The 23,159-nt window shown below is 38.1% G+C and overlaps 1 protein-coding gene across 1 annotated transcript; it reads right to left on the bottom strand.

The window, feature by feature from the left end:
* Positions 1-5,075: 5,075 nt before the first annotated feature.
* Positions 5,076-17,251, bottom strand: CRYBB1 (crystallin beta B1). Its single transcript, XM_089651716.1, has 6 exons — positions 17,172-17,251; positions 16,666-16,822; positions 14,295-14,413; positions 9,219-9,351; positions 6,500-6,642; positions 5,076-5,418 (listed from the first exon to the last, which is right to left on the bottom strand). Exons 2-6 carry the CDS (start codon positions 16,804-16,806, stop codon positions 5,235-5,237), a joined length of 720 nt encoding a protein of 239 aa, XP_089507842.1. The 5' UTR covers positions 16,807-16,822; positions 17,172-17,251; the 3' UTR covers positions 5,076-5,234.
* Positions 17,252-23,159: the final 5,908 nt, after the last annotated feature.

Below are 23,159 nucleotides of genomic sequence, written 5' to 3'. Positions count from 1 at the left end.
AACAAGCAATGCAAACACAATCCAAAGCCCTACTTGTGACAATAATGAGGGTCTGACAAGCCCAACACTGAGTGGAGAGAATGGGGAAGTCGTACTTAATGCAGCATTATCCTTAGTCACTCAAAATTCAGAGGTTGATAACTGTTGGAATACATTGTTCATGTATTTTTGTGAAACAACTACACCAACTGTTTTAAGCAGAGATATATTCTCCAACCAGTAGATGGCAGTGTTTATTATTAAGTTTGTAGCTGCATCTATGATAAAACTCAATTTTTTTCTCTGTAACTAAGTTCCTGTTTCATGTTTGCAGAGAAGCAGCAGATAAACACATGCGGACTGTGTACTGCCTGTTCAGTAAGGCTATATACACAATCTCTAACAGGTTATGGGTCCAGACACCAAGTCATAGCCAGTTACAGCTAAAGAAGCGCAAGGTATAGTAACAGAAAAAAGCCTGATGCAGAATAAAAGAAAATGGCCAGTAACACAGCTGCAAAAAAGTTTTAATTTCCAAATCTGGCAGACCAGAACTACCAGTCTTGGAAATTCAAGATGAAAATGCTGCAAATAAGAGAAGGTACATGGAAATGTATAAACGAAGTCAGGTCAGCAGCACTATTACTTAGTGGTTTACCAGATAGCTATGAAACACTTGTCACAGCAGTTGATTCATGTCTAAATGATGAACTGTTAAGGGAAAGCTTATAAATGAATATAAGCATAAAACAGAAAGCATTAATAGTGACGGTTCTGTGGCAGAGTCTGCTTTAAAGACAAAAAATGGGAATAAAAACAGTAACATGCAACAAGAAACATGTGAATGCTTTGTGTGCAAGAAACAAGGTAATTAAAAAGCAGATTGCAGAATCAGGAAAGCTAGAATGCAAAAACAATCTAAAATACAAAAGGTTAAAAGTGTGAAGGAATAAACTGATTTTTCTTCAGATAATGAATATGTTTTTCAATCCAAAAGTTGCACCTCATCTTTGCAAGCATGGTGTATTGAGTTAGGAGCTATGAATCATATGACAAATGACAAAAATTTCTTTATTAACCTTGACCAGAGTAAAACAGAAAAATTCACAGCTAATGGGCAAATAATGGAATCAGAAGGAATAGGAGATGGTTTTCTTTACTGTCCTGTTTCCCCAGAAACACACCTGTGAAAAATGTCCTGTATGTCCCTGCTCTTAAAGGATAAGTTCACCTTTGGGAACATGTTACATGTTCCACCCATTTTTATGAAATAACATGTAACATGTTCCCACTGCTGCAGCCACTGCTTGATCCCCCCTCCCCCTGTGACAGCAGTATGGGGAGAAGTTCCCTGTACTAACTGTAACTATTTAAAAACAGAGCGGCCATGCGGGGCTTTGCCCACACAGCTGCGTCATTCATTCACAGTGTTATGTAATTGAATGAACTAAAAGTCCATACAGCCTTAGCGGCTGTTGGCATGTGGTTCTCAATGAACTACCACAGCACTGTGGAGCACCATGGTAGTTCATTGAATCTTGCTGTCAGTATATCTGCTTGCTTGTACATCCTGTACAGGCAAGCAGATATACTGACAGGTCTGTAGGAGACCTGCATGGCACAAGCAATCTACTGATCACTGATACAATGCTCTCCAGGCTCCTGCAACCAAAAATAATAAATGATCATTTTTTTACCTGCAGAAAAATGTGCATTTATTATTTTTGGTCAAAAGGTGAACTAATCCTTTAAAACTAATCTTTTGTCAGTAAAGAAGCTCACAAAACAAGGCAATGCAGTGACCTTTCAAGATGCCAGTTGTGCCATCACAAAAAGGGATATCTTAATTGCAAAGGCAAAAATTACAGATGAACTGTATCAGCTTAACTGCAATGAGGTGGTTAATACTGCCAAGGAGGAAAAACATTTAAACTGCATTCACACATGGCACAAATGCCTTGGGCACAGAAGTCCTGACATAATAAAGACGTTAACTGAGAATGACTATGCAAGTGGAATAAAATTAGTCCATGTGATCAAACAATGAAATGCACCAGCTGTACAAAAGAAAAAATTACAGGAAAAGCCTTTCCAAAGCAGAGTAATAGCAGAGCTAATAAACCTCTGGACTTAATTCATTCAGATTTTTTCAGTCCAATGGAAAAATGTACTCCAAACGCCAATTGTCTGTCTTATGTTGCTTGTGTAGCATTAACACTGGAGCCAAATTCATGAAACGAGATGCAAAAACTTCCAACCCATAGGAAATAGATTTATAGAACTGAGATCCAAAATAGGACTAATATAAGAAGTAGTTTTTGAGTGGGGGTGTTGGAATACATTGTTCATGTATTTTTGTGCAACAACTACACCAACAGTAATAAGCAGAGATATATTCTTCAACCAGTAGATGGCAGTGCTTATACGTTTGTACTCTGTCTATGATAAAACTCAATGTCTTTTCTCTGTAATAAAGCTACTGTTCCCTGTTTGCAGAGAAGCAGCAGATAAACACATGCGGACTGTGCACTGTCTGTTCTGTAGGGCTATATATAGAATCTCTAACAATAAAAAAAGCATCTAGATTTAAATCTCAGTTTTATGCTAGGCTTCCATGGGAGCTAATAAAAAAAAAACAACGCAGTTTAAAACATTGACACAAAGCGGACCAGCTAGAAGGAATGCAGCAATATTGTCAAATCCCAATAAAAAAGTTCAGTTAGATGCAAGATAGGATATCATAAACCTCCTTTAGCAAAGACTCTTGGCTAATAGCTGTAAATGGCTGTCATAAATTGGTCATAAATCAGTGTACAACTAATAGACATCTGTGAAGATGGCCATAGACGGTTCGAATCGAGTCCCTGAACCAGCTGGGATTCAAACCATGTATGGGCAGACTGAATGTACCTAATTTGATCGATATAGCCACTAACAGTAATCACTGTGTTCTCCCAGCCGGAAGAACACAGGGGTTTGTTTACTGGTTCACTCAGAATCTGGTGCAACTCTGCCTAGAATCCAATCAGCTTACATGTTTTATTGCTAAAGCTTAATTGAACAAGCTGATGTTAGAAGCTGATTGGCTATCATGCACAGCAGAGACTCTGAGTGAACCAGCTTTAGTAAACCCCACAATGGCTCCGTGGGAGGGATTCCCCCCTCAACAATGACTGTGTTGATGGGGTAATAGTGTGATTTTCTTTCCTGCATCCCATGATTGCAGGAAAGAAAATCGCTCCATCTATGGCTTTAGTCTGCTTTGATTTGTACTAAGACTCAACTTTAGTACAGTAGGTCTGTCCATAATCTATAACTCTTACTGAGATTACAACAAGCCGCACTGTTCCAACAGCTTTTCTCTGTTATGGGCACGCTGGGTAATGGCCACAAGAGCCTCTACCCGCTCCATGTTAGTACAATGCTCTACACCCCAAGCTAATAGTGTAAAAAAAGGCAGACGCAGTTTTGGCAAGTCCTTTAATGATAATAACAATAATAAAATAAAAAGTGCAGTAATGTAAATTCACCATCAAACACTTAATTCTGTAATGTTGATCCACGTCAACCACAATGCTAAATGCTTGTCCAAAGAAAAAAGACCACCAACTGCCCACACATGTCTGTTCCCATGACTTCACAGGTCCAGCAGATGACAGCTGTTATAAACAGAGAGATGGGGTCTATCGGGTGACGTCATTGACTATATATGATCATTGTCAGAGTTACTTTTATAGTTAGTCTGGTTGAAAAAAGACACGTCTATTTAGTTCAACCAATAAAAAGTGGAAAAAAATGTATGCAATCCTATATACACAGTCCGATACTCACAGCAGATCTAGAGGAAGGCAAAACACGTCCCAGCAAAGCATGACCCAACTTACTTCAGCAGGGGAAAAAAATCCTGATCCCCCAAGAGGCAATCGGATACTCTCTGGATCAACTTTACCTATAAATTATCATTGTCATAACACAGACTTTTTTGGGGGCTGCTCCTGTCTAGGTAGCCCCTATGTTGTAGGTATGTGGCCTAATGTGGTCCACAAGGAAGGGGGGTGGAGGGGTGTGCATACTCCTCTCCTTCCTTTCCTGTCCTGCCAAGTTGCATGCTCAGATGAAGGTCTGGTGTGGATTTTTTGGGGGTGTTGCTTCAGTGTTGCTGTAGTTGGTTGTTTAGACTGTACAGATGCACCTCTTTACAGGCAGGGTCAGGGCATCCCCTTGGCATGTTATCAAATGCTATTTTCTTCACTTTAAACATTATTAAAAATCACTGCTCTCTGCCAAACAGAATTTCTTAAAGTTTTTTTTCTTTTGCTTTGGTACATGTACCCAATGGCAGTGCCCAGCTACCTATGCCCTTTGTCTGAAAATTCCAAGCATGTTAATCTACAAACTGGCCATTACTGTTTTTTTTTTTTTTTTAAATATTTGGCTCCGACCCTAATAAAGGGTTTGGATTAGGCAACCCCAACTTTAGAAATGTTCACCCAACCCTGCTCAATCAAGTCGAGGTATGTTCAGCTCATCCCTAAGCATAACTATAAAGCATAGCAAGTATCATTTACAGACACAGCTAGAGGGGAAGTGTCTCATGCTATCTGGCCAATCTCAGTTATTAACCTATTGGTTGGGATATACATAACTGGAGTATGCTAAATCTGGTGCAGTTCTACATAGAAACCAATCAGCTCCCAGGTTTTATCATCAATGCTTGATTGAACAAGCTGAAGTTAGAAGCTGATTGGCTACCATGCACAGCTGCACCAGATTCTGAGTGCGTTTTAGTAAATCTCCCCCATTGCAGAAATAGGAACGAATGAAGATGTAGAATTTGTTTCTGTGAACATGTGATTTTTCTTTGGACATTAAGTTACAAGGCTCCACACTACCTTTATGGTATGTAGTTCCCTAGAAGAGGAGAATGCGACATCAAAGTGACATTATTTTCTACTCTATAATAATAAATAAGATGGGTTTATGTAGGTTGTGGAGAAATGCCATGTGCATGCCAAAATATTTTCCCATATGGCCCAGCTTCTTTTACTGCAACATCTGATATTTGATTCCATTTCCAATTACACCACAGTCAAATGTTCTACCTCAGAAATTGTGTTTATTTGCATCATAAAGTACATCCAGTAAATATTTAATATACAACAAATGAGTTGACAGAGTAGATTTAAAAAATATAGTGAGGTTAATTTTCCATGGAGGATTCCTGAAGGTTCTCTGTCAAGCTAAGGACATTTTATTTACTTGGTAGTGGCAGTAGTGGGGATAAGGAAGCATCCTTTCTGGTGCCATTGCATGTCTCTAATACGACGGATAGACTGAATTTGGGGTTGGAAGGCACTCCATTCATTCCAGTGCTTATAATCACAGTTTTCAAACAGGTATTGGTAGCCTCTGTAACCAGGATATTGATAGCCAACCCATCTAAAAAAAGAAGAGTAAAGTGTGACATAGGATAGGAAGCTTTTAAATACTATACCTGTATTATAAATGTAGTATATTAGCCATTTGACTGTTATTTGCTAACTATTTAATCACACACAACAAAATGTCCATGTTTCCTTGTGTAGATGCTGCACTAGATCCTCTTCCTACCTACTCCCTCTTTTTGCAGTGTTCTGCTTCTGGTAAGCAATCTTTTCCAGCAGAAGAGGGGAGCCCCAGTGCAATACTGGAAAGTTATTGCTAAAACCTTTTCTCTTATGAAACTCACAGACCCATATACCAAAAGATAACAAAAAAATATATAAAATCAATTAATAAATAAATAGTCCAAAATAACTATCCAAAAGTTAGTGTCCAAATTTAATATCCAAATATGAGTAGTCCACCAAAATATCTCAATCCACTTCACTGAGGATCTAGTGCAGCATCTACACAAGGAAACATGGAAATTATTATTATTAATTGATATATATTTTTTGTTATCTTTTGGTATATGGGTCTTTGAGTTTCATAAGAGAAAAGGTTTTAGCAATAATTTTACTTTCAAGGGTGAAAGTGTGACTTTTCTTGGGGGTGGTTATAGTGAGAGTTTTTATATAGTTGATATTTTATTTATTTTAAGTTGCCGATTGAATAATTGTTTAATACTGGAAAGTTTACTTCAGAACGGGAAGAAAGGGTGATTGTCTTGGAACAGTTGGCTGGAAAAGTGGATCAGAACAAAGCCACCCTGTTTGAATGGGCTTGATTGCAAATGCAGATTCTACTTCCTCTAATCATGAACTCTTAGGGTTTTTTTGAAAGATACAACAAAGTTCAGATTTAGGGTAAGGGAGAAGTCTATGCAGTCAAGTTACTTCTTCAAATTTAGCTACATATTAAATGCAATTAGGTAATTCCCAATAAAAATAAATACATTTTGACCTACATAGCATGTGTGTCTAGCTCTATGCATTGTTGTGGGTTTACAGTCCAGCTTTTCCTATGTTATTGGTCTAGGACCTAGTCTGTGAATTAAATCTATTATTGGTCTGATTCAACGAAAGTATACGTGACTTACGTTCCGCTGGGTACTCTTACGCTTCCCACGCGGTCACAGAATCCATAGGCCCACAGGCTGGGCACGTCATCCTCAATGATTTCCATCTTGTTGCCCTTGAAGTCGGCGGATTCAAACAGGGTGATTTTATGTTCCTGGCTATCCTGTAGATACCCAGACAAAAATATTGAAAATATATTTACCAAGATATACAGTATTTAAGAGATCTACAACATATTCTTCATTTTCCATTTGTGAAATAGCTAGTCTTCAAATGTAGCAATGAGCACCAAGCTACCAAAACAATTCTTTGGGCTTATCCAGTAATTTATTGTAAAGAAGAGTGGAGTGCAGGATTCAGCAGTTTATTAAAGTCTTTTATTAGCCACAGTTAGCTGCTGACATCAACTCCCTTTGCAGAGTGTTATTACAGAACTACCATAACTCCTATGTAATTTTAGAAAAATAGTATCCCTGTTTGTAAAAGAAAAACATTAACTGTTTGTGGAATCACCATGGCTCATGCAAGCACAGACATTTCAAATAAATAAGTGTGGTCTGTGGCATGCTAGAGCTACAATCACTAGTAGGATCAGACACAGATACAGTATGGGCCAATCTGACACTTAATAGCCTTTAAAATGGGTAAACACAGACATCAAATCAGGTTTAGAAGATTGACAGCTACCCATTTTTATAAACTGTAAAATCTAAGGAAATGGCTTTTCCATTAGAAATTCCAAAAGATTTCTCTTTTGATTGGGGTTCTCCTCCAGTCCTTTATTATTTGTTAAAGAATGTTGGGAAGCTTGAAGAATCAAAGTTCTAGTTTTCTTCAAGTTTGTGCCTACTTTACCTTTTTTATTTAAATTTCCCTAAATGTCTACTGATGTGACACTTTTGCTAGGGGCTAGTCAAAGCATTCTTAATTTCGTTATGTTTCCAAAAGCTGTTGTCTGTTCACATTCCGGAATTGTTACAGACTTTAGAGGGCCTTGAAAATATGTTTTCTTTTTCCTAAACCATATGGTGGTCCTTCATTTGGCTAATATCTAATGATTGTCTATTCATTTGATTCTGTACATAGCCCTCCTCTGATTAACCAGTGACTGGTCAGCTAGATTGAGCTCGGATATTGTCCAACAGAGGGTTGTTAAGACAACTGTAGACATAGACACACTACCAGAATAAACTTGCTTTACTGATGCTAAATCAAACTGATCCCAGAATGAAGTCCTTATCTCAGACTGCAGCAGTTCATATAGCAGAAAGAACAGCATAAGCTAAAAATTCATCAAAAACCTCAGAGTCACAGAACTTTGGCCAAAGAAAATCATTTAACATTGAAAGTAACATATGAATACTGTATAAATGCTGCTTAAGGGTTGAATTTGATTCTTAGCCTTTAGAGATTTGGATGGTTTCCCTTTGTTGATATAAGGATTTATGGTATTTCTCCTTAAAACTTGCAAGTCAATCCTTAAATGGTTTATAAGTGCATAGGCTCACGTACTGTGGCCAAATGAAAACTTCTGAAAGCTGGATGCTCTTTAACATTCATTGCATATATTTTAGTTCCCTAAGACTAAGTTAAAAAGACTTAGGTTTACCCCAAACAGCAGCATTCATAGGCAATGTGCAGAATTCATTGTAAGCAATCAGATTAAAGAGGTTCATGCTGCATATCATTAATATTAGTATATATTTTTCATATACTTTTAGCAGTGTAAGTCTCTTTTAGGTGTTATATCTTCACAACTATTTATTACGCTAAACTAAGATCATTATACAGGAAATGTTTAGCACATTGCACCAGCTTTTAGTACCCATATTTACTCTACGTAAAAAGTAAAGCTTTTTCTGTTATGTTTTCTTTAATATCCTTATGTCGAAATTCCTTGAACTGATTATTTCTGTGTTTGCCTGTGTCTTATGTGCATTTCTCAGCTATCTAATGCAAAGATGAAAAAAGAGCAGTAACTCTTGCCTTCCAATATAAATGACCTATTAATCTGAATAGTTGCAATGGATTATTGCACTTTGCACATGGCTATTGCTGTCTGCATTGTTTTATTAAATAAATAAACCCAAAAATGTGCTGAGCTGTTCTGTTGTAGAGTAGAACAAATTTGGTTTATGTAGTATCTAGTATGTGGTTAACTAGTTGATAGCATTTTAAACAGGTACTGAATATATAACATTGTAAGGTGAAGAGACCAAATACTTAACTTCGTATATATTAATTAATTTTGTTCCCTTTGCTTGTACAGGTTCATAATGCCCTTATTTATTAAATAGGAAACACACAAAGAGCTGCACATTACATAAACGGCTATATTCACATTTATATTTTTCTACTTAAAAATTCATTGCAGTGCTCTACTGATACTTCAGACCTCTAAACAGACATGTTGATTAAATGTCTTCCTTTTTTATTATTTTATTTATTACAGGTACTTATATAGCGCTGTCAATTTACATATATATTGTACATTTACATCAGTCCCTAACCATCAAGGGGGGTACAATCTAAGATCTCTAACTTACATTCATACATACACATACTTGGACCAATTTAGACAGGATCCAATTAACCTACCAGCATGTCTTTGGATTTTAATAGCATATCTGTCAAAACTGTAGCTGTGCTTTGAATATTTAAAAAAAAAAAAAAAAAAAAGGGGTACCCTGTTTTTCTCACTTGCATTTTCAAAGCCAAACTCAAGTCAATTAACCTTACCATTCGGATGGGGCGTAAGGACACGAAGCAATCGCTCCTATAGCTGCTAGACCAGGTATCCCAACGAGGATACTCGCCCTTCTCCAAGATAAACATCTCGCCACGGAAGTTGGACTGCTCATAAGCAACCCAGCTGAGAAGATGTGCACGAGGAGGCCACAAGTCACAATGTAGGATCAGCAGGAAAATGCAGGGACAGTCATCACAAAACACACACAGACAATGACAAACACAGGGAGAAAAGTGAAAATAATGAAAATGTAATTCACATGCGGTACACAGTATTTAAATATGCATACTCCTAAATCTGATATGAAAACTGCTTGTGTGAACATGGATGGAGGGATTTCCTAGAGGGATTTCACATTTAGCCAAGTAAGCTTATGAATGCCCAATAATGTGCAGGGGAATCTCCTATGGGGGATTAAAGCTAATACAATTCCCCTGAGATAAGTAAAACAGTAAATTATCTCTGTAGATAGGGTAAAGTAAAGATGGGTTGTTCACTCTAGAAACCAGTCAGGTTTTTGCAGAGCCATTTGAAAGATAGCACCTGGTTGATTAGTGTAGTAATAGTGCATTATCTGTAGGATACATTATGAGAGCAAACATATATGCATTTCTAATTAAACTGGAAGTTCAGTCAAACACTAACTGAATCTTAAATCTACTCCCACCCCCATTCTAAGCCTATTCTATCTACCCTGTAAATGAAAAATGAAAGATGTATACATATGCTTAGGACGCTGCCGTCTGGCCACATGATTGGGTCCCAGAGCCAGCTTCAGTGACGAGGAGAGATCATCAACAATGGCTGCAGAGCCTGGGCGTTGATGTCATCCATAGGTTTACCATAGGGCTAGGAATATTTGAAAAGCTGGTGTGCTGTGAGAGTCGTACTATGGGCATCAGTTTTGGGCTGTCCCTCCTCTACACTAAAGCCAGCAATGGGACCAGATCATGTAATTGAACTGAAGTGGCCTCAGAATAGGTAAGTATACAGGTCTTAAAATGATTTAAAATTGCACCTATACTGATTAAGCAACTGTATCCCTTTTCTTGTTCTCATTTTATAAATGAGCTTTAATGGATTAAATGTAGGTCGTTACCTACAGGAAAAAAAATTCTTAGAACAAATTATTTACAGTATACATTTTTAACTTCAAACTTAAATATGTGTGATTCTAAACAATGGAATCCATTTTAAAAAGGAATAGAGACTATTATTAAAATGAATATGGTGAAGCTGTGTTTACTTTAACTAACCAATTATGTCAGGAAACTCCCAAAAACGTTACTGTTAATAGCACACAATGTGATGATTGAAGTGGCCACTGTGGGGTAGATTTACTAAAACTGGAGTACTCAGAATCTGGTGCAGCTGTGCAAGTAGCCAATTAGCTTGTTCAATTAAACTTTGGCAATAAAACCTGGAAGCTGATTGGTTTCTCTGCAGAGTTGCACCAGATTTTGCACCATGCAGTTTCAGTAAATAATCACCTGTATTACCTTATTCACTAAGCTAGGTTCACATTCATTTTGCAAAGTGGATATTAAATTTGAAAAGTGAACAGGCTCTACTCCTTTAGTAAATAAACTCTACTGATTATTCAAACTCAAAGTATAAAAACAGAGCAAAGATGAGTAAAAAAGGGAAAGTCACATCATATGCTTAACAATAATTGAAAATATTCTAGTGTAAAACACTGAGAGGGGAATGTCAGAGTTAATACTGTAGATAACTCTTTCCATTTCCCCTTTCCATGCTTGAGAAACATATTTATTAATAGTAACTCAGAGATTAGATAATAGATATAATTATAATTGTACTGATCAAATCTCATTGCCTTTTGGGCAGATATAGTGAAATATCCAATAATTCTTTACTATGTTGGTTAAAATAACATAATCAAATAAATGCCTATAAAATTTTGATTAGAAAATATATTATATCCAATGAGTTATATGGGCGCTTCCTTTGTAGCTCTTTTGTATACTTCTAATATGCATGCTATACATGATGAGAGTGATTTATCAAGGTGCACTGATGCAGTGAACAGTCCTCGCATACTTTGATGAATCACTGTCTTGGCCAATAAATCATATATACTCTATATACATTTCAATATATTTTACTGTGTATAAACACACCAATGTAATCATTCTTGTGTGGGGAGACGAAGGAGTTTATTGCTGCGTACATTTTTCACTTATTTCCAAGTGTCATATTCATGGGCCAGACTGTTCCTCATAAATCAGCAAATGACATCCTGCACTGCACTGTCACTTCCAATTTTTCTCTTTTGTGAGCATTAGCCTCTGGCACTAGCTATGATTATAAGATACCTATGATATGTTACCACTGAACCACCAGATGGAAGTAATAACTAAAGACTAGCAGACGTGTGGCTCCTTAGCCTTAATCTACCCTGCATTTAAATCAACTAAAATGTACAGAAAATAGGACTTCCAGTTGTGTTCCATAAATCCCCTGTAAAAGAGATTGCTTTACAGTTTCTGTTATTGTTATCCTTCTTTTGAAAATAATAACAAGCATAATATACAATTTGATTTTTGTAACCATCACTGTACAAAGAGTGGAGAGGTGCAGTGAACAATCATATTATCTATTACCACCTCCTGCTTTTTGTTGTATGCTGTGAGAACTGGAGGGTATTTCTAAAGCTGGCCATAGATGGAGTGATTTTCTTTCCTGCAGCCACAGGTAGCAAGAAAGAAAATTGATCCACCATCATCACAGTGTTAATGGGGTAATCCCTCCCACTGAGCCATTGTATTCTCCCGGCGGTGGGAGCCATCCCTACCAGGAAAACATAGTGATTACTGCTAGTGGCTATAATAGCCCCGCTAGCAATAATCGCATGTAAAATCCGTCAGGCTGGTTGTAGCCAATTTGATCGCTCGATCAACTTGGGTACATTCAGCCTGCTCATACATGGTTCAAATCTCTTCTGGTCCCTGCTGAACCGGTTGAGAGTTTTGAACCATCTATGGATGGCTTTAGGCAGGCCATACATTATACAATTTTTTTGTTCAACTAGCAGGGTGAATGAAAAAAAATGTGCCAGATCCCCATTTGCACATTCAATGTGGATGGGGGAATCCTTCGGCTGTGCTATTGTATTCTGTCGACAGGGATCCTTCCTCAGTGGCAGAATACAATGCTTAGTGTTTCCAGCTATAGTGGGCGACAGTGATTGGGTGTAAAAACCCAACAGGCTGGTTGTACCAAAGTTGATCGAGAGATCAACTTTTGTATAACCAGCCTGTCCATAGAAGGAATGAAATTCATCCAGTCCCTGCTGAACCAGCTGAATGTCAATCCATCTCTGAAAGAGCAAACGATCCAGGTAAGTGCTGATTCTAAATAACCCCTCCACAGATACGCAGGTGCTGGCCTGATTCATGATCACAGATGCAATGGAAAAACAGAATGGTTGGCCACACAAACAGCAATGTGGTGGATGAAATCCTTTATTGGAATCCTTTACATGCAATATGATAAGAACATGACAGCTCCAAGACAGGACAGAGTAGCAGTTACTTACAGCATAAAACGAACACAGGAGGCAGTAAGAGGATGCATGATCATCTGTCCCTCCTGACTTATTGGTTTAAATTGCAAGAAATGAGGAGACAGTAACAGGCAGTATGGATGATTAATTTTGACCTGAAGAGACTATTTTCTGAGGTCAGATGCTTATGGCAGAAGTGCCATTCTTTGCAGATTGCTACTCAAATAATATTCTAAAATCTTTTCCATGTCAATCCATCTATGGCCAGCTTAATACTTACAGCATAAAACGAACACAGGAGGCAGTAAGAGGATGCATGATCATCTGTCCCCCCTGACTTATTGGTTTAAATTGCAAGAAATGTGGAGACAGTAACAGGCAGTATGGATGATTAATTTTGACCTGAAGAGGCTATTTTCTGAGGTCAGATGCTTATGGCAGAAGTGCCATTCTTTGCAGATTGCTACTCAAATAATATTCTAAATTCTACTTTATATACTTTTTGAAATGTAATATTATGACCACCAATCATTGTTTGGAATTTGTATTGGTATAACTAATTATAAAATATTTCTTGTTTATATGTTTTAAAGAGGAAATCATTTTGCTTTACAAGGCCTGTACTGTACACAGTATGACACTAGATTAAAAAGACAATTGAAGCCTAAAGATTGTTTTGAGTAACAAGTCAATGATATAATGGTATGAACGTTCATAAAAGTAATAGTAATCATTTATGATAGCTTGAGGCAACAGTAAATTGAAATTACAATTACAAAAATGAGGGGTTGATTTATTAAAGGCAATTAGGCTGTGCACTTTGCAAGTGTAGTTGCCCCAGAGCTTAGTAAATGAGATGAAGCTTTACTTTGGAAAAAAAAATACTCAATCACATGCAAGGAAAAGAAGAAAACAGCATTTTGCTTGCACATACCGGTAATTGTATGATGGAAGTTAGTAGAGCTTCTCCTCATATACTACGCTCTGGAGCAAATGCACTTACAGAGTGCAACTGCACTTGCAAAATGCACTGTCTATTTGCTTACAGTTAATCAACCCTTAATATTTAGTAAAATTTTAACCTATTTAATATATATTCAAACTTAAAGAGACACTGGGGGGATTTACTAAAACTGGAATGTGCAGAATCTGGTGCAGCTGTGCATAGTAACCAATCAGCTTCTAGCTTCAGCTTCTTCAATTAAGCTTTGACAGTAAAAACTAGAAGCGGATTGGTTACTATGCAGATTGTGTGTGCTCCAGTCTTAATAAATCTTCTCCACTGAATGCTAAAGGCAGCTTTAACTCTGCAAGACAGTGAAGACTGGAGTCTATTGAGGTGCTTATGGTAAGTATTATAAATCTATTTTCTAACGCAGTATTTGATTAACCCTTAAAAATATTGCAACAGTATCTCTTTACCTGTTTACTGATAATTCAAAAGACTGAAAAGAAAGACAAATGGTTATTGCATATTTTACAACATGTATAAAGAATACAGTGCCAAATAAAAATGTCAGCTGGTGCTTTTAGCACTTACGGTCCAGAGTCGACAATAACACTGCGCACTCTGTCGAATCCCCTCTCCCCAAGGTTCACACACTCATTCAGGAGTTCCATGTGCCTTCCCTGAAAGTTTTCCTGCTCAAATATTACTACCTGCAAGGAGAACAAATCGTCTATGTTGAAAAAAAAATCAAAACAGCATAAGCAACAATTTTTGCTTTGTTTAAAAAATCAGTTTGTTTAGTTGAGTACACATCCTTTAAAGCCGTGTTGCACTTTGATTCTTCCTAAGATATAACACCAGCCAAAACTTTTTAAAAACTAATTTTGGATTGAGTGGGGAAAGGTTAAAAACTGTGAAACTGTCAGTTCTCTGCTGCTATCGATATCGATATTGTTGAGGTCTGATCTCTAGATTTGTCTTGGTAACTATTGTCAACCACAGAGAAAGTGAAAGGGAATCGAAAATGTAACATTAGTGAAATAAGCATAGAAGAAATATCATCTAATATTGTGTCTTTGATGACAGGAAGTCCTGGAAAATCTATTTAATGGGCATACAGGTAGCAATGAAAATTCTAAACTTTTCCACCCTCAAAAAAAAAAAATGTTGCACTTTAAAAACATTCTACTTAACAACAGGAAAGAGTCCACCCTCTTGCAACTGAATCACCACCCTATATACACCACTCTCAGTTGTTACCTGTGTAATAGGAGAGTGATCCTATTTCCCCTGAAGTTATGTATCAGATAAAAAAACATGTATTTTTGTCTCATAGATGCTGATACAAAATTTATGATAATCTACATGTATTTTGGTTCAAACATGCTGATATAATATTAATGATAATCTATTACTAGTACATTAATTTAATCTGTCAACCTAATGTAAACAACAGTACTACTATAAGTATTACTGTTGTTTAGATTAGGTTGACAGATACAGCAGCGTATTTCAGGGGACACCTTACAAGAAGAGTGGCTAATCCTTTTAGGTGCTGTTCTCACATATGCAGTTTGCTTTTTGTCCGTTTTGCAGTGATTTTCACAGTTTGTTTTTAGTTTTCTACACACATATTTAAATAATTGTTGACATGTTTTTACCGCGTTTTTGTTCAGCTCTTTTTTTTTTTTTTAAAGTGGAATTTTTTTTTCCAGGCAGAATAAAAATGCCAAACGCAAAACTCGCAAAAACACGTCAAAAGAGCACCATGCATTTCAGCAGATCCTCCACTGAACTCTATTGTAGCAAAAACGCTACTTTTTGTTTTAAATGTCCTTGACCCTTTCCAAAAACATAGCAGCTCAAAAAAGCATAGATGTGAACATGTTCCATAGGAAACCATGTTAAATGGACTGTAGTGCATTTCTGCAAAAAGCACTAAAAAACACATTGATGTGAACGGAACCTTAAAGGATGGATGATAATCAAATTATACAGTTTTGATTTTTATCTATACTAACATCATTGGCATACTCATGCCAAGCCTAGTGTATAAGTAATCTTTATTCTCTGTTAAAACTGTGCCATTAGCTTTAGTGCTGTAACAAGTAGTTTATTGTAAATAAGTGACAAGATTTCCAAGGATTAATTCCTAAAATACAATCCGTAGTTTGTAAGCGCGTTTGGTTATGCTGATATGCAATGACATTCTGAGGTAAGGGCTGCAGGGAATGCAGTCTATGGCCTAAAACTGTTGACCATTTCCATTCATACTTGGGGTTGGTGGGGTGAAGAGTTTACTGTATCACCTTTTTTTTTAATTACTGAAGTAAACATCATTGAAATTATGAATATTACACTTACTACTTAAAACATATGGGGCAAGTAAGGCAGGTGCTTCAATGCGAAAGTAGATTTGGCAATACTGAAACAGTTAAGAATTTAGTTTAGTTTTTGAATAATTATTCCTAAAGGAACATTTTATTCTGCAATGTTTTAATCCAGTAGTTTAAATTTCAGTTATTTATAATGATACTTTTTTTCTAAATATCAGGATTAGCGTTTACCTCTTCATGATATCTATGTTTGGCTCTGCCTGCCTACTAAAAAGGTTGTTTGCTGCATGACTCTTTTCAGTAAAGTATAATGGTGTAAACCATCATTTGTTACTCATTTTCCCAGAGTACTGAACCAACTATAGATTTAGAAATGTTTAGGTGGATTAGCTAAAACAAATTAGACTGCCTTGACTTTGTAGGATGTAGCTGAGACCTATGATTTGGTTAGTTTTTGTACTGATTAAGTTCCCATATTTTCTGCTAATGATGCATTGACTGAGCCCCAATTCAACTACATAATGTTGTTTCTAAAGTCATATTCAACTGAATTGATGTAATGACACCCAACCAGTATGTATGAAATGTCATCTGAATGTATTTTAGAGTATTAGTAAAAGACTTACCTTGAAGGTCCCCACACTGGTTTCACCTGGTTTTGTGGGCTTGGTAATGGGAGCAGGAACTGGAGTAGGGGTACCCTTTTCCTTGACATCGGTGCCCTGGCTGGCAGCAGCAGCAGCAGCAGCTTTAGGTGTCTGAGACATGGTGGCTCTTTATGTTCTAAAATATAAAAAAAAATTGCACTTTCAGCAAAACAGAGGTCTTTGTGGACTAAAAATTACCAATACCAAATATAATTATTTTGTAATTATTTTATATTTTGTAAATATAAGTTACATGTTAGCCAATAAATAACTTATTTTCCACTATTTTTTAATTGTTTTATATCAAATTAATTCCATATTATAAGATGATTCAGCAATGACTTTGTAGATGAATAGAAGGCCTGGACTTCTAATTGGAGCCTTATATGCACAAATATTTGTGTGGAATGTTCATGAAGCAAGTAGTGTCCATCTATTCCTGTCACTTCAAGTTTATCATGTGATTGGTACTAACTGCGACTTACCTCTTGGAGCTGTTCCTTGCTGTAGCTACCAGGCTTGATACTGGAGGTTCAGTGTGGCCCACAATTTATACCCTGGCAAAGGGAGACTGGGAATAGTAGAGGACAATAGAATTCATAGCTCATCAGTATCTGCTTAGGAAGCTGCTGGTCATCACATATTTCAATGCATCCATTCATCTGGAAGCAACTCACTATTCATAGCAGCTGAACCAAGCATTTATATTGTTGAGCTGAAGTGTGCTAAATAACTGAGGCTGTAAGACCTAACATGATATTTCAGATCCTATAGAATTCTACATATAGTGCTCAAAATGGTGAAAAGCCTACAAATCAAGAGGTTACTGAAAACATTAATCATTATTTTTTTTAAATAAATACAAACATCATATCTAAAGTTTCTTATGTTATATTAATCATCATGTAATACATTCATTGTTTTTTTGCAGTTATGAAGTATGAAACAAATCCCGTTGATTCACTTTGTGATGTTCCACCTTCATCAATATGACTTTACCAAGCAATGGATTTATTCTGACATACAGTATAATATAGGGTATAACACAAATGTAGATTTGTTTAACCTGTATTCAGCACAGGTTTACGTTACTAACTGCTAAGCTGTGCAGCATCTACTCTGGGGGGGGGGGGGGGTCTGTTCTTGCCTTGTTAATCTTCCCCATTTTGCCTTTCAGATTTCCAGTAAAAATCTAGTACTTCTACGTATGAGAGTGTTAAACTCCTCCCTGCCTCCTACTTTTTAGTGCTTACTGCTCAAGCAGCCAATCATTGGATCAAACCCTATCACATGGGGCAGAAAACAAGCACAAGCAGCCAATCATTAGGCTCAAACACTGCTCTTTACAGGGGGAAGGGTAGAGCATGCTTAACCATGTGCAAATATCGGCTTTCAGAAAGTCAAAATCTGCATAGGAATTTCAATGTGCCTTCTATGTACATCTTGCATCAAATATTGCAATTTAAATTCCGAATTACTTCTCCATAGTATTACTTAAAATGTATAAATAAGTTCCAAATGGAAATTAGTTCTAGGACAAGGTGGAACTGATAAGGTCCATACATACCAGCCGCTGCATTACAACACAGCGTCTGGTGTGCGTTGTGGTGCCAGCAGTGCTGATGCGTCGATCCTGATGAACAGGCAACACTCGAGATAAGGCAGTTTGCACCCCCCTTGCAGTGTGGGATGCAGTGGGAATGCACTAGAGTAGCTGCTCAATGCATCCCACCACACCTGTTGTGAATCTACCCTTAAAGCTCATTCAGATGGTTGAGCAGGAGGTTGAACCTATGACTCTCCACCTAAACAGGGGCATGAAGCTATTTAGAGATCATACAAAGCAAAGTATTGTGGCCATGGCAAAAATTAAAGGGCATGTTGCATTTGATTGGCAAAATCGCCACCTAAAATGACCCATTTAAGTGAATAGGGCACCACAATCTTTCTGCAACAGTGTGCACTGCATGTAATTGTGGCACAGTGGGTCTGCCTTTTCAGGATTAACACAGGTAGTGAGGAGGTGACATATTACGGCAGATGACTTTTCAGAGGGGTGGCAAGGGCTGCCATCCGTGAGAACTAGTCCATAGCAGGGGCGGACTGACAACTTTTGGGGCCCACAGGCAATAGGGGATCATGGGGCCCCTGTGTCCTCGCCCACACTCAAACCACACCCAAAAAAGCCTATGAAAGGTACCAGGGGCATCTCATGGGGCCCCCTACTGACCCCGGGCCCTCGGGCTGTGCCCAAGTGCCCAAATGGTCAGTTTGCCCCTGGTCCATAGATTGTGTCATTAAACTTATCAGAAATAATATTTTAAAGTATTTGTTTCCTGAAAGAGTTGTAAAAGAGTGGAATGCACCAAAAGCAGATGCAAAAAAACTCAACAGTAGCTAAGGAAAAGCAGAACGAAAATGAAACACAGTTGTATACTTAGTCAATATTATTCATACATTTACCTACTGTTAGTATTATAAGTGTTGATTATTATATTAAGTTTTTCTTCTGCACCCATTTCTATGGTTACAAAGTTTTCACCCATCATATCTGTTTATTATTTTCATACTAAGACATCTTAAAATCAATATTGCAACCTTGACATGTGCATATTTTTTTGTTATCAGACTTATTGTATACTGACAGCGTGTATTGATTTGCCTCATCAGCTATAATATTCCAATATCTAATTATCCTGACAGTTTTTTAAGAAGGTTTCATAAGAGATTGAAATAATGACTATAAATATTAAAATGGATGGAACATACAGTATAGACCACCAGCACTTTGATCTTGAAAATGTCTTTGTAAAAAACAAAAGTACAGGAACAGGAAGTACTCATAAAAATTAACTCATACTCTTCACTGGTTCATTTAATTATCACCATAAGAAGCACAATGACATTTAGGTTAGAACTGATGCTTTGTTGTTTTGGGTTTTTTTTTATACCCACCAGGAGTACTATTGACATTTTTTCCCTTTTATTTCAGGGGACCTGGTTTACTTCTTAAACCCAGAAAGCATACTAGTAGACTAACTGGGTTTTAAAGTAACTGGCTTAAAGTAGAACTCCTTGTTAATTTTTTTTTGTCCTATGCAGTGGGGCTGTGCTTGCACTGCATGGGTTAACTGCTCGTTTTGTCCAGGGGCCCCCCGAAAGGCTATACTTACCCTGTCCTTCGAACCTCGAGCTGGTCTATGGGCGTGATGACATTAGGAACAGTCCATTCACAAGACCGCTAGCATGCAGAAGCGACAGGAACCAGTCTTGTGCTCAGAGGATCGGCGGATTAAGTAAGTATATATTTGCTCTTATCACCCCTAGACACAAATGAGCAGTTAGCCTATGCAGTGTGGGCACAGCCCCACTGCATGGTACAAATTTTATTTTGCCCGGACATATGCTTTAAAGGACAAGTTCATCCTTTAGACAAAAATAATTAATGCACATTTTTTTGCAGGGCCTGGAAAGTATTGCACCAGCGATCAGTAGATTACTGGTGCCATGTACCTGTCAGAATATCTGCTTGCTATACAGGATGTACGAGCAAGCAGATATTCTGACAGGAAGCTTCAATGAACTACCACAGTGCTCCACAGTGCTGTGGTAGTTAATTGAAAACTACAAGCCCACAGTCGCTAAGGCTGTCGGAACTTGCAGTTCATTCATTCATGGAAGTCCGTGAATTAATGATGTGGCCATGTGGGCGGAGCCCCGCATGGCCGCGCTGTTTTCATATTTGACAGATAGTACAGGGAGACTCCCCCCCTGTACTATCTGTCAGAGGAAGGGAGGGGTGGCGAGCGGCGGCTGCAGCTATGGGAACATGTTACATGTTCCACCCTAAAAACGTGTGGAACATATAATGTATTCCCAAAGGTGAACTTATCCTTTAAATATATGTGTGTGTGTGTTTATGAATGGGGTAGACACAGTAGACTGCAGCCTTCTCTGATGTGAATGATTGTGTGTACTTGGTAAAGCACTGTTGGTGGTTTATTATTACTTATGACAAAATGGACTACAATATATAACAGGGGTCTTCAAACTTTTCAAACAAAGGGCCAGTTTACTGTCCTTCAGGCTTTAGAGGGGCTAGATTTTTACTGGTGGGGGTAGAAAATATCCCAGTCCCAGCATCAGTCAGAATAAACATGGCCTCAGGGTTGGTGGTCAATAGGAGGAGCAGCAGTGCCTCATCATTGGTATTGGTAGGAGGAATAGTACCCCATCATTGGTATCAGTGGAAAAAATAGTGCCCCATTGTTGGTGTCAGTGGTAGAAAATAGTGCCCCATTGTTGGTGTCAGTAGGAGGAATAGTGCCCCATCACTGATATTAGTGGAAGGAATAGTGCCCTATCATTGGTATTAGTGGGATGAATAGTGTCCCATCATTGGTATCAGTGGAAGGAATGGTGCCCTATCATTGGTATTAGTGGGAGGAATAGTGTCCCATCATTGGTATCAGTAGAAGGAATAGTGCCCCATCATTGGTATTAGTGGGAGGAATAGTGCCCCATCATTGGTATTAGTGGGAGGAATAGTGCCCCATCATTGGTATCAGTAGAAGGAATAGTGCCCCATCATTGGTATTAGTGGGAGGAATAGTGCCCCATCATTGGTATTAGTGGAAGGAATAGTGTCCCATCATTAGTGTCAGTAGAAGGAATAGTGCCCCATCATTGGTATTAGTGGGAGGAACAGTGCCCCATCATTGGTATTAGTGGGAGGAATAGTGCCCCATCATTGGTATTAGTGGGAGGAATAGTGCCCCATCATTGGTATTAGTGGGGAAAATAGTGCCCCATCTTTGGTATCAGTGGAAGGAATAGTGCCCCATCATTGGTATTAGTGGGAGGAATAGTGCCCCATCATTGGTATCAGTGGAAGGAATGGTTCCCCATCATTGATATTAGTGGGAAGAATAATGCCCCGTCATTAGTGTCAGTGGCAGGCATCATGCCCCACTGTTGGTGTCAGTGGGATAAATAGTGCCTCATATCATTGGAAGGAATAGTGCCCCAAGGGCCAAATACAGCCTAGTAAAGGGCCACAGGTTGGAGACCACTGATATAAAGTTCTCACTGCAAGGGTGGGATTTAGAAATAGTCCCCTTTTCATTTAGCCTGCAAATCTAACCTTATTTTAAACACCCAATATGTACAAATGGATTTTTTTTCCCTTTGCCCTGATTAGGTTCTAAATTAAACCATATCTAACCCCACAATCAAAATGTGTTATTATTGCAGCTTACTGGTCCTTAACATGGGTGGCTGCATAATTTTAAATGTTTTCCCCCAAAATAGGCATCCAGGAGGTGGAATATTGCCCCCAAGCCACCTGTCAACCAGCTCTGAAAAGTAATCCACTGCGGTTCACTTTTCAGAGCAGTTAAAAACCCTGTTGCCCATGTAAACGAGGTCTAAGAATTCAGTGAGCATGCAGAATATGACTAGCCTCAGGACCTGTAGTAAACCAATGTTGACATATAGATTAGCCTATAGAACTGAAACAATTTCCATTGTACTCCCTCTACATATTGAGGAAAAATTATCTACGCTTTATTTACAGCAAGTTACTGTCACCATGCTCTGGATGATTTATAGCAAAATTTTTAAAGCATCTGTTAGTTGATCCTAGTGTTCAAATGGGCTTATAAGTGGGAGGGGCAGGAGGGAGGGGTACAACAAGGGTTACGATCAATCTTTGAAGATGGATTATGACATAAGAAATTGTAGCTTTGGAAAATTAGCTGAACAGAATTAGCAATATTTTGAAATTGGTCACAACCATTTGTATTTCAACCATGTATCTACCCATTTGACTGGAGTTTTAGCTTAAAGCTGAATTCCAGGAATTCAGCCACTTTATAAAATGCACTGGCATACTATGAGTAAAGCCCAATGAGGTGCATGCCACCTAGTGGACTTGCCTCTTATTTATATCTGACAGTGAACGGAGCTCCAAGAGTACAGCTGTCTATACTCCTGGGGCTCTGACAGGAGAGACACTGCTCTCTCATACAGAAGCATCTCTACCTACCAAAAATATAGTGATAGCTATGTTCTTGGCGGTCAGCAAAAATACATACCTGTAAATTAAAGTGATAAGTCCACAAGGTGTCCTGCACCTAGTTAGACGTAATCCCTAATAATTGAGATCATTTTTCAAATTGGCTGAATTCCTACAGTTCAGCTTTAAAGTCCTCCTGCCCAGCCTATAGAAAATGACGACTGACTGGAAGCACTGCTATTTGCTGAAGCATGATCTATCACCTGCTGTGTTCACTGGACACAGTGGATGACAGATCATTGTACCGGGCTGGCCCTGATATGATGTGATCACTTTCTCTCACTCTCCACTCTTTCTACCACTCCATCCCCCACAGCTATTTCCTCCTGTACCACTATCCCCTCCCTCCTAGATTGTAAGCTCCAAGGAGCAGGGCCCTCGAACCCCTCGTGTATCG

Source organism: Staurois parvus, unplaced genomic scaffold (assembly GCF_062004578.1).
Source record: "Staurois parvus isolate SC_StPar_1 unplaced genomic scaffold, SC_StPar_1.0 ptg000661l, whole genome shotgun sequence".
Taxonomy (NCBI): domain Eukaryota; kingdom Metazoa; phylum Chordata; class Amphibia; order Anura; family Ranidae; genus Staurois; species Staurois parvus.
This window is presented reverse-complemented; position numbering and strand designations above follow the sequence as displayed.

What these genes read in the sequence shown, in the direction of transcription:
- CRYBB1 (XM_089651716.1), bottom strand. Translation starts at nt 16,806, where the DNA reads ATGTCTCAGACACCTAAAGCTGCTGCTGCTGCTGCTGCCAGCCAGGGC. An exon ending in CCAGTGTGGGGACCTTCAAG is followed by an intron (nt 14,414 to 16,665) that starts GTAAGTCTTTTA and finishes TTCTCCTTGCAG; the next exon opens with GTAGTAATATTTGAGCAGGA. An exon ending in CCTTACGCCCCATCCGAATG is followed by an intron (nt 6,643 to 9,218) that starts GTAAGGTTAATT and finishes GGGTATCTACAG; the next exon opens with GATAGCCAGGAACATAAAAT.